Source organism: Acomys minous (genome assembly GCF_964271855.1).
Source record: "Acomys minous genome assembly, chromosome: 2".
NCBI lineage: Eukaryota > Metazoa > Chordata > Mammalia > Rodentia > Muridae > Acomys > Acomys minous.
The window spans coordinates 66,772,268-66,786,241 of NC_140484.1; the positions used below are offsets into that span (position 1 = coordinate 66,772,268).

The 13,974-nt window shown below is 45.3% G+C and overlaps 1 protein-coding gene across 1 annotated transcript in view; it reads left to right on the forward strand.

Annotated features, from left to right (window-relative positions):
• Window positions 1-13,974, forward strand: part of CPXM2 (carboxypeptidase X, M14 family member 2) — a 113,526-nt gene that overhangs the window by 9,184 nt on the left and 90,368 nt on the right. The window contains exon 2 of the mRNA XM_084772686.1: window positions 2,742-2,840. Coding sequence (XP_084628812.1) covers window positions 2,742-2,840 — 99 coding nt within the window. The remainder of the gene's footprint in view (window positions 1-2,741; window positions 2,841-13,974) is intronic.

Genomic DNA, 13,974 nt, shown 5'->3' on the forward strand with positions numbered 1-13,974 from the left:
GATACCACAAAACTAGTCCTCCGGGAGGAGGCTTTCAGGGCAGATCCAGATCGGGACTTATGTTAAAATAAGCTCTGGGGAAACAGAGGCAGGGGGATCCCTGGGCTGTTGGCGAGCATGCTTGACAAATACCAGGAGAGAGCGAGGCACATTGTTCAAAATAAAAACAAAAAAAAGGAGGGGAGGGGGAATAGGCGGAAGTGGGAGGGAGGGTGGGACCAGGAGGAGAGGAGGGAAGGGGCTATGATTGGGATGTAAAGTGAATAAAAAAATAAGGATACAAAAAAAAAAAAAAAAAGAAAAGAAAAGAAAAGAAATAAAGAAAAGAAAAGGGTGGATGGTGCCTGAGGAACAACTGAGGCTGCCTTCGGAGTACCACATTTATGTGTAGAGACCAGCCTGTGTACCCCAACACATGCACACACAAATGGCCACTCATTTCTGAGAGAGACCTTTCGGTTACATTTCTGGGGAGCTACTGAGAACATCATGTGGTGTTTTTTTCCCCTCTGCCATGGGTCCCTTACCAAGAAACACATGTGAGAACTGCCAGAGTCTTGGGCGAGCTCCCCGCTGCAGGGGGAGCGTAGGGCCCTGAGCCTGGAATTTCCTGGGGAAACCAGCCTGCAGGGAAGCAAAAGGCTTTTCAGTTTGGGGCTGGTGGGGGGTTGCTACTGTAAGCTCCTTGTGCAGCAAGGGGAAAATAGTTTTCTATTAAGCCAGAGGAATTATATTTATCGCCGTGGACCAGAATAGAACATGTGGCCAGCATTAGCGGTGCCTTTTGCTACTTTTAAGGAATTCTGCGTTGTCACGCGGCCCAGATGGAGACGCTGATTTGATTCTGGCTCCTTCTCCGAACGCTATTTCCACTTCTCTTTCTTCTTTCATCTGTACAGGCCATATGGTGCCTTTCTTGTTCCGGGGAGGTGGGGGTGGCGGGAGGGGGCCCTTTGTGTGGCAGGGAAGGCCCTTCGGAGTTCATCACTAGCACTGTTATCTCCTGGGTGGCAGCAGTGACCTTGGGAAGCCATCGGCGAGTCTCAGCCTGTGGGTGGAGGCACCTCTGGAGGTCACATATCAGATATTTATATGACGATTCATAACACAGCAAAATCACAGTTATGAAGTAGCAATGAAATAATTTTATGGTTGGAAGTCACCACAACATGAGGCACTGTATTAAAGGGTCGCAGCTTTAGGAAGACTGAGAACCACTGCTTGAGGCCTTTTTTTTAAAAAAAAATTTTATTAATTTATTCTTGTTACATCTCAATTGTTATCCCATCCCTTGTATCCTCCCATTCTTCCCTCCCTCCCATTTCCCCCCTACTCCCCTCCCCTATGACTGTGACTGAGGGGGACCTCCTCCCCCTGTATATGCTCATAGGGTATCAAGTCTCTTCTTAGTAACCTGCTATCCTTGCTTGAGGCCTTTATGTCCCAAACTGTAAAATGTCCTTCCTGTCCTCAGAGTGTCAAACCTTGAAGGGAACCTGTCTTGTAAATTTTGGAACCTGCTGCCCCTGTTTGCTGTTAGCAAACGGGATAGTGTTTGTGAAGTGTGGGTCTTGGGATAATGCTGGCCGGGTATAAACAAGACCTGTCGTTGGCACGCTGAGTGTCGCACAGGTATCATTTTGTGTCCTTGCTCAACCTTCCTGTGTGGCAGGCTCTGCTGCCTTCTTCTGTTGAGAAAGGAATAAAGTAGAAAGGTCAGGCTGGTGGGCCCTTGGGACACCCTGGGTCTACCTGTCCCCCAGGTACAACCGTGGACTATGGCTGGCTCACATCTCTTCCACTGTCTGGAAGGCTGTACCCCTCCCCCCACACCACTGAGTTGTCTAGACTTTATGCAGAGACCTTCTCAAGTGAGAAGCACTCTGTATGCCATTCCTGCTTTTAACAACCCAGGTGATGGGTGAGCTACACAGGCTTGCCCAGCTCCTTCCCTGACTGCATCCTACTCCCCTTCCCTTCCCCTCTGGACTTCTTCAGCAACCAAACCCTTGTATTAGGCTTTGCTTAGAGGCAACTTGACTCTAGACAGATGCTATCAGGCCCTCTTCAAGGGGGATTAGATTGAAGCGAGGAATCAGGAATGGCAGATTAAGTTGATGCCAGAGCTGAGACTTGCAAGAATTGGAAGGAGTCAGTTAGCTTGAAAGTAGGGTGTAGAGGCACACCCATCCCTCTGTCACCAGAGGAGTTGCATATCCCTTGTCCCAGGGGACAATTTGTGTCAACTGTTGTTACAACAGGGGCAGGAGAGGGGGACAATGTGAGAAGGAACTGGAAGGTTTAGCAGGGTCACATCAGACTCCCAGGTCACTCTCCAGTTAGTGAACAATTGACTCCACTCACAGGCCCACCACCATCGCCTTAGAGAGAATTGGGTGTGAGAGGACAGGATGAGAGAACATGCTGGCTTTGATGTCCAAGTCTAGCTTTGACCTCCAGTTGCAGCTGTTATTCCTAGAGCCCCAGGGAGGCTCAGCAGCATTTTGTGTGCTTAGGATACTTAACAGCATGTGGCTATGCATGGGTCTCATGAGGGGTGGTTATCTCTGTATACACTGAGCATCTTCTCCTTTAACCACACACCCCTTAGAATCCAAGGCTTTGGGGACTAGGCAGCAAAGCAGGAAACAGCTCTCTGTAGGAGAAGACCACACGTTCTCACGTCCAGAGGCTTCTCTGATACACAGAGTAACACTGTCTTTCTCGCTTTTTCTTTCTAGGTAAAAACAGTAACAGAAAAGGCAAAAGAAGCAAAAGTCTCGAGAAAGCGGCCCGTGATGATCACGGCATCTCTACGGTCCATGAGGATGTCAGAGAGAGTAAGTGGAACTCTTGGAGGGTCCCTGACCCACTCCTGTCTTCTGCCCACTGTGGGCACAGGCATCTGGCATGGCTGTCCAGTCACAGCTACCCTTTAGGGAGCTTGTCCGGACCTGTGTCTATTCTTAGCTATTATGTAAGAGTGCAGACATCTCAAACTTTTCTGGGGCAGGGGAGGGGCATCGCTGTCTTACCAAGATTTTCCTGATTGAATTGCTCAAGTCATTTCCAAATTTCCTGTCCCCTCCTGTCCCTATCATTGCCATCTCTTAGGTACCCGCAGCCTTGGTGGTGTATTTCTTGTCTCCAAACCTAGCACATGGTCTCTGGTGTCAGAGATAAAAATCTTCTATTTCCAAATATGCAATGGTATACCTGACATCCCGCAGCCATGTGAAACTTCTGGTTGTGTAATTACTCACACTAACGTGCTCAGTGGCGGGCTGGGTGAATAGTTTGACTGATAGAGTGCTTGCCTGGCATGCGTGAAGCCTTAGGCTTCATCCTAGCCCTGTGCACACCAGATGTGATGTGCACACCTGTAAGACCAGCACTAGAGAAATAGAGGAAGGAGGTTCAGGAATTTAAGGTCATCCTCAGCAGCATAGAAAGTTGGAGGACAGCCTGAGATATATGAGATCCTGTCTCAAAAACCACAGAAACCAAACCCCCAAAATATAGAAAAAGAATGTTCAATGTTATTAGCTAGTTTTGACTCATTTGTTGTAGTCCTGAATATTCCTAACTATTTTGTCACTATTATTGTAACTTTGGTGTTCAGGATCATTTATTTCTGATAATATTTGTAGTAGTGGTGATTTATTAAGTGTGTATGTAGTAGCCAGGTATTTTGTTCAGTGTCTGACTTTTCCAGGCACCCTGCTGAGCAAAGCGGGTATCGCTCCTCCTCCTTCTCCTCTTCCTTCTCCTCCTTCTCTTCCTCTTCCTCCTCCTCTTCCTCCTCCTCCTTCCCCATCCTCCTCTTCCTCCTCCCTTTGTAGATTAAGGGAGGGTACTTTGACCAGGGTTGTGTAGCAAAACAGAGCTTGGAATGAAAGTTTAAAGGATTATTAGCTTTTTGCTTAGTAATAAGAGCAGATGAAAAATCAGCAAAATAATTTACAAATTTGCACAGAACTTGTTCTCAACCACCACATACACTCATTAGCTGTGCCACAGAGACGACTGTCACCAGGGGAGTTGGATGTTCCCTTAGGCACAATGACAGGGTTTGGGACTGTGTTTCTGACCAACAACCTGTCTTCAAAGAAATCTCTGCTCTGACTAACAGTGTGGTCTAACATAAAGAGAAATCAATTATTATGAGCTTCTGCAGTCATTTATGAAGCTAAACCAAAATTGGTCACTGAGGTGCCCACTGAAAGGGCTTTGTCCCTTGGGAGGATATATTGGTGTACAGTACATAGATAGGGCTGTGTTTCTGATCTCATCCTGAGGCTCAGGTCCTTTAGAGTCTTTGATGGTTGACTTTAATCATCAACTTGACCCCATCTAACATTACCTGGTTAAAAAAAAAAAGTGCAAATGAGGGATTGTCTATTTTGGGTTGACCTGTGGATCTGTCTGTGGGTAATTGTTTCAATTAAGTAATTGATTTGAGAAGACCCAGCCCACTGGGAGAGGCACCAATCCCTAAGCAGTGGGTTCTGAACTGAATAAAAATGGAGAAACTGAAATAAGTGTAAGTAAGCAAGAATTGTGTTTCTCTCTGCTCCTGCTGTGGATGTGGTGTGACTGTTTTAAGTGTCTGCCACCTTGACTTCCCCACTGATAACTCTAACTTAGAATTGTGAGCAGAAATAAACCCATGCCTCCTCTAAGTTGTCTTTTGTTGAGGTATTTTCTCACAGTGACAAAAATGAACTTAGGATAGTCTTAACTCCCTTTCTAGTGATGGGTCTCCTTATCTTCTGGTGGGGCAGCAGTAGTTTCTTTTGCTCACATATGCCACCAGGATGAGGCCCCTTTGGGGTGCTAGCCTCAGGAGCACTTTGGAGTTTTGCTGGCAACAAATCTGTACTTTAGGGGGTTTTGGTATCTGGTGAATTCTTGACTGCTTTCAAACACATTTTAAAACATATTTTCTCCAGATTTTCTCTTAGTAGCTTCAGCAGAAGGGTTGGGCTGGATTTTCTTATTTCTTGTTTCTCAGAATTGGAAGTTATTAAAATTGGGGGAGGATTTCAGAAAGATTTTTTTTCAGGCCTATTTCTACACACACACACACACATACACACACACACACACACACACACACACACACTCACATTCACGTGCACACACACGTGTGCATGCACAGACATGCAATGCATGCATGGCTTTTCCTCTTCTCTGTCACTGTCACTTATCTGCTGGCAAGACTGTTTTCCTGAGCTGGCCTCATGGAATAGGTCACTCACCTCAAAGGCAGCCTTTGATTCACTGAGAATCCTATCATATTAGCCTGTGAAGTTATTCTATGTTTCTTAAAGAAAGGATTGATAAGAACACGGGTGGGGATGAATATGGTTCCTTGTTGCACAGCTGAAGAAAGGAGAGAGAGAGTGTGATTGTTTACTAGAAAGTTCACACTGAAGACAGGCGACAGAGCCCTAAAAACAGTCTGAAATATCTGGGACACATCTGTGGGATGGTGTTGAGCAAGACTGGGCTGCAGACACACCACTGGAAACTCACAGGACCTGGAATGCATCTCCTCAGACCATGTTAAGAGTCTTAATGGAGATATGACAGAAGGATGAGGTGGCCCAGATGTCTACTATATCATGTCCAAGGTATTGGCCATTACATGTGCCATACATTTTTTTGGAAGGTGACGGACAGTATAGATGCTGTCCCCTAATGTTATATGGGTGGATAGACGACTCCTTTAGCCAAAGAAGTTGCCCTTGGAGAACATTTCCCAAGAGAAATGTGTTCTTAGCTATTATTATGTGGCTAACATGCTATACTAGTCGGGTCAGGTATCCCAGGTACACTCTGGGTGTTGTTCTATGATTAGTTAGCTGCTTGGCCAATTAAGCTCTTATCTACTTCTCCACTTCTTTTTGTGCCTACACCTTTTGCCATGTGACTTCCCAGTCCCTTCTCCAAAGTTGACTTGACTTCCGCCTTCTTTCCACTTCTCCCCTTGGGGTACCCAGGCTCTCTTAGTGCACTGCCTGGTGGGTGGGTGCAATACAGGATCTTTGTCTGTGGTGAGTGTTTGATACATAGTCTTCTTGGGAGACAGCTTCAGTGAGATAACTCATTTAATTGTGGAGGGGCAGAAGTGATTATTTATGCTCCTGGGGAGGTGACCGGCACCTCTGGGGCAAAGCTTGTATGGCCTTGTACAATTGGCCAGGGCAGGGGTGTTGGAGAATGCTTCATCTGCATATTCAGGGGTTGTAGGGTGTGTGTAAGGGCTTAAAAGGTCGAACAAGGAGCGAAGCTTGGTAATTGTCAAGGTAATACTTTCTTACTAGGGTTGATGGTGGGACAACTGACTTCATGGGGGCCAGGCTGGGAAGGGGGAGGGAGCCAACTCCTGACATCCTCATCTGAGGTGTTTGGGGTTGAAGCGCTCCTCTACCCTTTCGCCGTAATCCTGGGGCACTATGGTCCTACACTTAGCTTTTGGTTGTCCCACATGCCAGGTCAGTCTGATAGAATAGAGAGAAATATCTCTGTGCTAGTCCTAAGCAGAGACTTTTCCTATTATCAAATGTCTGTACCCAAGCCACTGACCCAAGTTACTGAGTGTTCAACACCATTCTTCTTGTTTGCTTTTGGGATGATTTACCTCACCATTTCTGCCTCAGTGTTTTCTGAGAATCTATGATGATAAGTGTGGGAAAATAACAGGAAGGAGGTGCGTGCACCAGCCTGCTCCAGTCACATAAGAAGGTATTGGAAAGTGTCTAATTTTCAGCTCCCAGAGACCCTGGACTTAAAGCTAAGGACACACATGGGAGCTATTTTCTCCTTTTGTGTTCATCTGATGCACATGTGGTGGCTGTTCCTTCACATCTGGTGTTAGGTTTAAGTATTTTTCCTTTTTTGAGTCTTGGGCTTCTAGGGCAAGTGTGGGAACGCTTACAAAAACTTCAACCAGAATTCCCTGAAGCTAAGGCACTTCTGAGCAACTGAGAGTTCTATGAGAATGCACCAGGTCATCCTGAGTTCAGGGTGAAGAAATTTTTTCTTTTAAAATCTCCTTTAAGAAAAAGTTTTTTGTTTTTATCTGAAATAACTGTAGATTCATAAGTTGCAAAAAAATAGTACCAGGAGAAGAGTCTGATTTACCGTATTTGCCAGCATATAAGATGACTCTTTGACTCGGCCCCCCTCCCCCGCCCCTAAAAATCTTCGCAAAAGTCAGGAGTAGTCTTATAGGCCAGATACTTACCTGCAGCTTGCTTCCCCTTGCTTTATATGTGCAGCTCTTAAAGTGTGTGGGGGTGGTGCCATATCCGATTCACTGCTCTGTGGGAGGAGTATGAATCAGGGAGGAGCAAGCTGCACACGCACACACACACACACACACACACACACACACACACGCACACATGCACGCACACATGCACACACACACACGCGCGTGCACACACACACGCACACATACACACACACATGCACACACATACACACACACATGCGCACGCACACACACACACACACACACACACACACACACACACACACACACACGTTCCTATACCTCGGGGCAGAGAATGTGAGTGTGGATTGGTTCTCCACCAGAACCCACCCATTCAACTTGGAGGGCTGAGCGCCTTGTCTTGGGATTGAGTGTGGAGTGCACATTAAAGGGGCCGTGTAGGCTGACACTGGCTGTCTGCCTGGACTTAACAAAGCGCCTGGCTGTCTGTGTCCTACCTGCAAATGGACACATGCCCGAGTCTGCTGTACAGGGTGTGCATTGGAAGAAGGGTAGTGAGTTTATTCCAAATTTTGTATTTTAACTGGAAAAGTTAAGGGTCGTCTTATACACCCAGTCATCTTATATGCCAGAAAATTCAGCACCTTTCACTGTGCCCCTACCAGTGTTGATATATTACACGACTATTGTAAAGTAATTGAGTCAAGAAACTGACTTTGACAAAGTCAGATCATGTTCAGACATTCAGATTCAGCCAGTTATATGTGTGTGTGTGTGTGTGTGTGTGTGTGTGTGTGTGTATGTGTGTGTGTGTAGGATTGTGCAGCTGTATCATGTGTGGTTTCTGAAACTCTCCTGTCTCATCAAATGCTCTTTGTGTTATTATACATTCCCCTCCCCATGCTCAATCCTGACTCCTGACAATGCAGATCTATTCTCCAAAATGAGATACATGGAACCATATCTATGAAACCTGGGAGACTGGCTCTTTTACATTCAGCATAGATCTCTTTTATTCCTTCTGAATTGGATACATAGATCTGGTCTGGTGTTTTTTTAATGATATAATAATTAGACAAGGGTAAGCCCATTAAAATATTGTTGAGGGCTAACGTGTATAGAGAAAACTATGGGAATATAAGGGTGTAACACACTGGAGTGTGTAATCACCACCACACATTGATTTGGGTTGTCTTGGACACCACACAGTGTGCAAGTGCATCATTGTAACTTCAGTTTACAACAAGAAGATTGTGCTGGAGTCTCTGAACTCTGCTTTGACACCCAACCAGCCAACTCCTGCTTCTCCTTAAAGAGTGCTGTCAGTCAGAGACTATCTGTGTGATTTTGAACTTGGTAATATTGTGGACTTGCATTAGACACTCTTGTGTCTGATTTCTTTTGCTGGTTATCGTGTTTATGAAGCTCATCCTCCATGGCTTGTTCGTCTTCATGAGTCTGTAGTATTCCACAGAAGGACTATATATGTCACTGTCTGTGTACTCATTTTCCTATTGGTGGGTATTTGGTGCAGATTTTACCTTTTGGCTATTACAGAGTGCATTTGGGATTATTTTTGTGTCAGTCTTTTGGTGTATACCTCCAGTAGAGTTGCTTAATCATGGGGAATAAGTATCTTTGATAAGAACTATTAGAGAGGGCCTGGGGACTTGGGTCAGTTGGTAAAGAACTTGCTTCGCAAACATGAGGACCTGAGCTTGGATCCCCATGTTGGAAATACAAATGCTGGGTATAGAGACACACGCCTATAACCCCAGCACAGGAGAGTAGGAGACTGGGTAGTGGTGGTGGTGGTGGTGGTGGTGGTGGCCGCTCTTGCTGGCCAGTTAGTCTAGGCAAATTGATGATCTCCAAGTTAAATGAGAGACTTTCTAAAAACAAAACAAGGCAGAGAGCAACGGAAGAAGACACCAGATCTTGACATCTGGCCTCCATAGGCAGGTGCACATAAGCTTACATGCATAAACATGTATATATGAGCATACACACACATAACACTACACACACATCACAGAGAAGTCTCCAAGTTGATCATGACTATCAGCGTTCTCACCAGCAGTTCCTTCTCTTCTTAAAAGTCTACATTTGCCTTGTCTGTCTTCTCCATTTTATTCATGTTGTCGGCATGTGCTGCTCTTTGGCTGTGGTCTTACTCTGTGTTCTCATGGTGACTAAGGCCAACGCTTCTTTGCCATTAGAATGACTTATTTTGTTCAACCCTACTTGGGTCAAGTTTTTCCTTGCTATTCTTCTCGTTTACAGGAGGGTTTGTTTGCTTGCATTCCTTAAAAATAGCATGACAACGAGTCCCTTGCCAGATACCCAGATTGAGGCTTGACTCCACCCACTGGCTTATCTTTTCAGCAACAGATGTTCTTAAACCTAAAACCAAACCGATCATTAATTTTTTTTTCTTTCGAGGTTAGTGCTTTTCCCATCATGTTTAATTTTATTTTTTGCCTTTCCCAAGGCCTTGAAGACATTTGTCTCCATCTTCTACTGATAGTCACTGAAATTAGCTGATACAATAGGAACGTGAAGTACATAAAAGCGTAGGTGGAGCATGGATGTGGCACTATTCACAAAGGAGACAAGCAGTCTGTTTTGAACTAGTAATTATCTTCTGGGGGTCTTTATTAGCAATGTATGAGGAAAAATATGAATTTCCCATGATGATTCAGAGATAGTGATTACCAGTCGTAGTAGCTTCTGATACGTGTCATGTCAGGGATTCTATGATCCAAATTATTTTGCCTTGTGATTGAGGCTCTCAGCCTCTTCAGGGAGGTCGACTAGGCTATCTGACATGGTGGAGCTCTCACCAGGAGTTTGGCCTCAAGGTAAGGTGTGTAGGATGAGTTGAGAGGTTGGGAATGGAATGTGGTAGGCTTTTCGGGTGAGGCAACCACTGAGCTGGACATCCAAGGAGAAGATAAGTGGCCAGATCCTCTGAGGCTGAAGCCTTCTGGGGCAGATTCCACGGGCTCCAGGCTTGGGCTTGCCTCCCAGTTCTCTGAGAATTTCCTTTGTTGGACTCTGAGTAACTGAGAAAGACATTCTCCAGACTTCTTTTTTTTTACTGTATAGGTGAAAGGTGCCAGCCAGCATGCGGGAGCCTCAGGAGACCTTCCTGAGAGCTGCTGTCACTGAGGCAAGTCTCTGGGTGAAATGCAGGCATCCATTTTTCTAGTTTCTTCCAGAGATTTTTGTCCTTGAGCTGAATCATTCAGTTTTCTGTCACAGCAGTGCACCGTGGCACATCTTCAGGGTCTTTTTTGATGTGCTGGGTATTAAAGAACATTCCAAGGGTGATTAGATAAGACCAAGATTAGCTCAGACCTCCCAAGACCCAGAGAGACTCTCACGCCCTTCCAAGAAGCTCTTGGTATCTAAGTCAGACAGTGAGCCACTGCAAACACAGTCTCAGCACGCCGGGAAGCGGCTTCCACACTCTTCATTGGTCAGAGGGAATGGCAGGCTCAGAAAGGCAAAGGAAAGAATTCCATAAGTGAATCCTATTAGATTCACAGGCAGCAATGAAAACAATAATTCAAGAGAGCTAGACACTTATTACTGGGAGCCACTTGCTCTCCATATCTTAAAAAAATCCTCTGTTTTGTTAGTGGCAGGCAGCCACTGCAGGCCATAGCTCCTCTGTGCCAGCAAGTGATGACTTTCCCAGTTCTGGCTCTTTTCCTGGTATGACCCCAGTGCCACCAAAGCATTGGCATTTTTACTTTGGAACGTTCAACTCAAATGGAGGAGCATGGGATGTCCTGTCACAGTAGATTTTCAAATTGAACCTGGATACTTAGTAATTGTTTAAGGCGGTTTGGCTGCCTCTCCAGTCCTCTGTTTGTCGATGGGAAGATGGGTTTGCGGACACTGTGAAGGTTAAGTGACATGATGTCCAGAGAGGGTGACTCATAGGGGGCTGATTGCACATTAGCTTGATTGCTCATAGATTTGATATACTTTTACAACAGTACCCTGGGGATATTTGTGACACAGGGAGTGGAGTTTTGGGGTTGGTGCCTCAAATAAAAATTCATGTGCTATATATTATATTTTCTATAGTCTCTAGGATGCAAAGTTGCCCCTGACATTAAGAGCAATAGGGACTCTTGGAATTTGTTTAAGAATGGATATACAGAGTGTCCTAGTTTCATTTCTGTTGCTTTGATTAAACGCCCTGCCAAAACCAACTTAGGGGAGAAAGGGCTTATTGTAGCTCGCTTATAGTCCATCACTGGAGGGCTCTCACAGCAGTAGGAGCTTTAGGTAGATGCTCACATCACGCCCGTAGCCAAGGACAGAGAAGATGCATGCCTGCTTCTTCAGCTTGCCCCTTTTCACTCTGATATAGTTCAGGGCCCTATCAACGAAATAGTTCCACTCACTCCAGGTTGAATCTTCCCACTTCGGTTAACTCAATTAAGAAAATCTGTTACAGTCATATCCACCAACCAATCCAATGGAGACAATCCTTCATTGAGATTCTTTTACCAGGTGATTATTGATAATTTGAGAATTAAACTGATGATTTTATTGATAATTAGTTTGATTATTTTGCATATCAAATAAACTTGATACTTTAATTTGATAATTAAATTGATAATCAATTTGGTAATTAAAAGTTACTGTCATACATTACTTGGTGGTGGTGTCAAGGACCTCCGGGCTTGATGAAGATACACCAGGGTAGTGTCCGCAAAGAATGTTAGCAAGGTACAGAGCTAATGACGTGTGTTCTGAGCAGAGATGAGGCGGGGCTCCCATGTCCACCGTCCACGGGTGGAGTGGCACCGGGAGATGGAGCTTCCCTTTGCACGGGGTGTTCCGTAGCTGTATGCCTTGAGAGAAAGTGGCTTCCTCTCTGGTGACTGTCAGTCTTCTCCAGATTGTGACGCATCTTGGATCTCTAATTGATATTTTCCTGAAGACTTTTTTTTTTTTCACACTTTCCCCCCATGTTCCTCTCACCCAGATGCTTCTCAGGACTAGAGCCTGTTTTAAATGGTGGATGAAACTCAATTTAATGGTCAAAGACATGTTCGTTTTTTATGGCAGCAGAGTTTGTCCTTAGGTGTGGGTGGTGGCTGCTGGTCCAGGGCATGGGTTAGTTGGGGAATCCATCCTTGCCACAGTGTGTCATGAGCAGAGTTTACCAGAATGCTGAGACACCAAGGAGGCAAGAAGGGCTGTAAGTTTCCTGTTTATTTCAAAAAACTGTTCTTAAAGCCAAATGTCATGAAGCCCTGGTTTGCACCGTATAGCTGAGGTTCACCTTGAACGTCTTATCCCCCTGCCTCCTTTCTGAGTGTTGGGATTCTAAGCATGATCTATCCATAATTCTAATTTTTTAAAAATATGGTTTTATGCAGTGCTGGGGGTCAAACTCAGGGCTTCAGGCCTGCTAGATGAGCACTTGACCCTTCTACATCTGAAGCCTCAACACATAGTAATCACCTCCTGGCTCAGTGTTATAATAAAAATACATACAGTTCCAACACAGAGGTTTTTATTTTTAAACTAGTTGCTACAGATACTTTGATTAAGCTTAGAAATACTTTTCCTCATCACCAGTGCAACCACATTCCTGTCTTCCTCCATAGTGTTTTCTTGAAGGATGTCAGATTGTTAAGGTAATTGAGCCTACAACACCCTCGTTGTTGGAAAACAGTATTGTGATTTGCATAGCAGGTATTTCCCTGAAAGACATGCTAACACCTTGTTCCTGCTTTGCCTCCTGTTCTGCGTCCTTTGGTTAGCAGCATCCTCAGTCTCACCATCTTCAGGGTTATATACTCTTGTGCCTCTTTACAGTTACCAGCCATGTTTTTTGGTTACAGTGAAAACAAGTCCATTTTCCAAGTACTCATATGTCTGAAAGTGCCTCTGACCCCCTTGGTTATTGATAGGCAATTTAGTTGGTAGCTCTGCATGCATAAGTCACCTCTGCATTATCTCACACAACTGCAGACAGGCCAAGGACTGTAGCTGAAACGCATCTGTTGTCTCAGCTTTCCTCTCTGGATTCCTATCTTATGGAGACAGAGATGTGCTTGGAGCCGTTGCATTCATGTCTTGGATGTTCCTAGGGTTCCATGGCCCCAGAGAAACTGCCTCAGGGACTACTGTAGTGCCTCTTCTCACTGTGGCTGGAATCTAAAACCCAGAGCCCAATCTCAGGTCCTGTAGATGTCACTTCAGGGATTAGGAGGAGCCTTGAATGTTGGCTCCAAGGAAATTGTCAGCTGCTCCTTTTCTTCATAGTCTTCTCTAGTATCTGCCTGCTCTCTGGGCACAGGAGAGCGGAGCTGCCTGTCTCCCTGTGCAGGACTGAGGATCTCAGCTTGATGGCATGGGCTCCTCTCTGGCTACCATGGCTGTTCAGCCTCCGTACTCTTCTATTCATTTACATGTTCCCTCCCCACCATTCTCCTGTGAGGGAACAAATTTCGGGTGATACCTTAATTCCCTTCCTCATCATCCTCTCCCAGTGCAGAGGACCCTGCAGGTGCACCGGGTGGGAGGAGGAGCTCTCTGCTGATTCTGAACACCCACTAGCTCTTCTGGAAACCTTTAGAATGTTCTCAGGGAACCAAGAGGAAGAAAGTGAATCGGGCAAAACTGCTGACGTTGGTGGAGGTTAAGCATGCAGTGTGGAGGACATTTTAGTACTCTATGCTTTCACTTAAAGTCTAAAA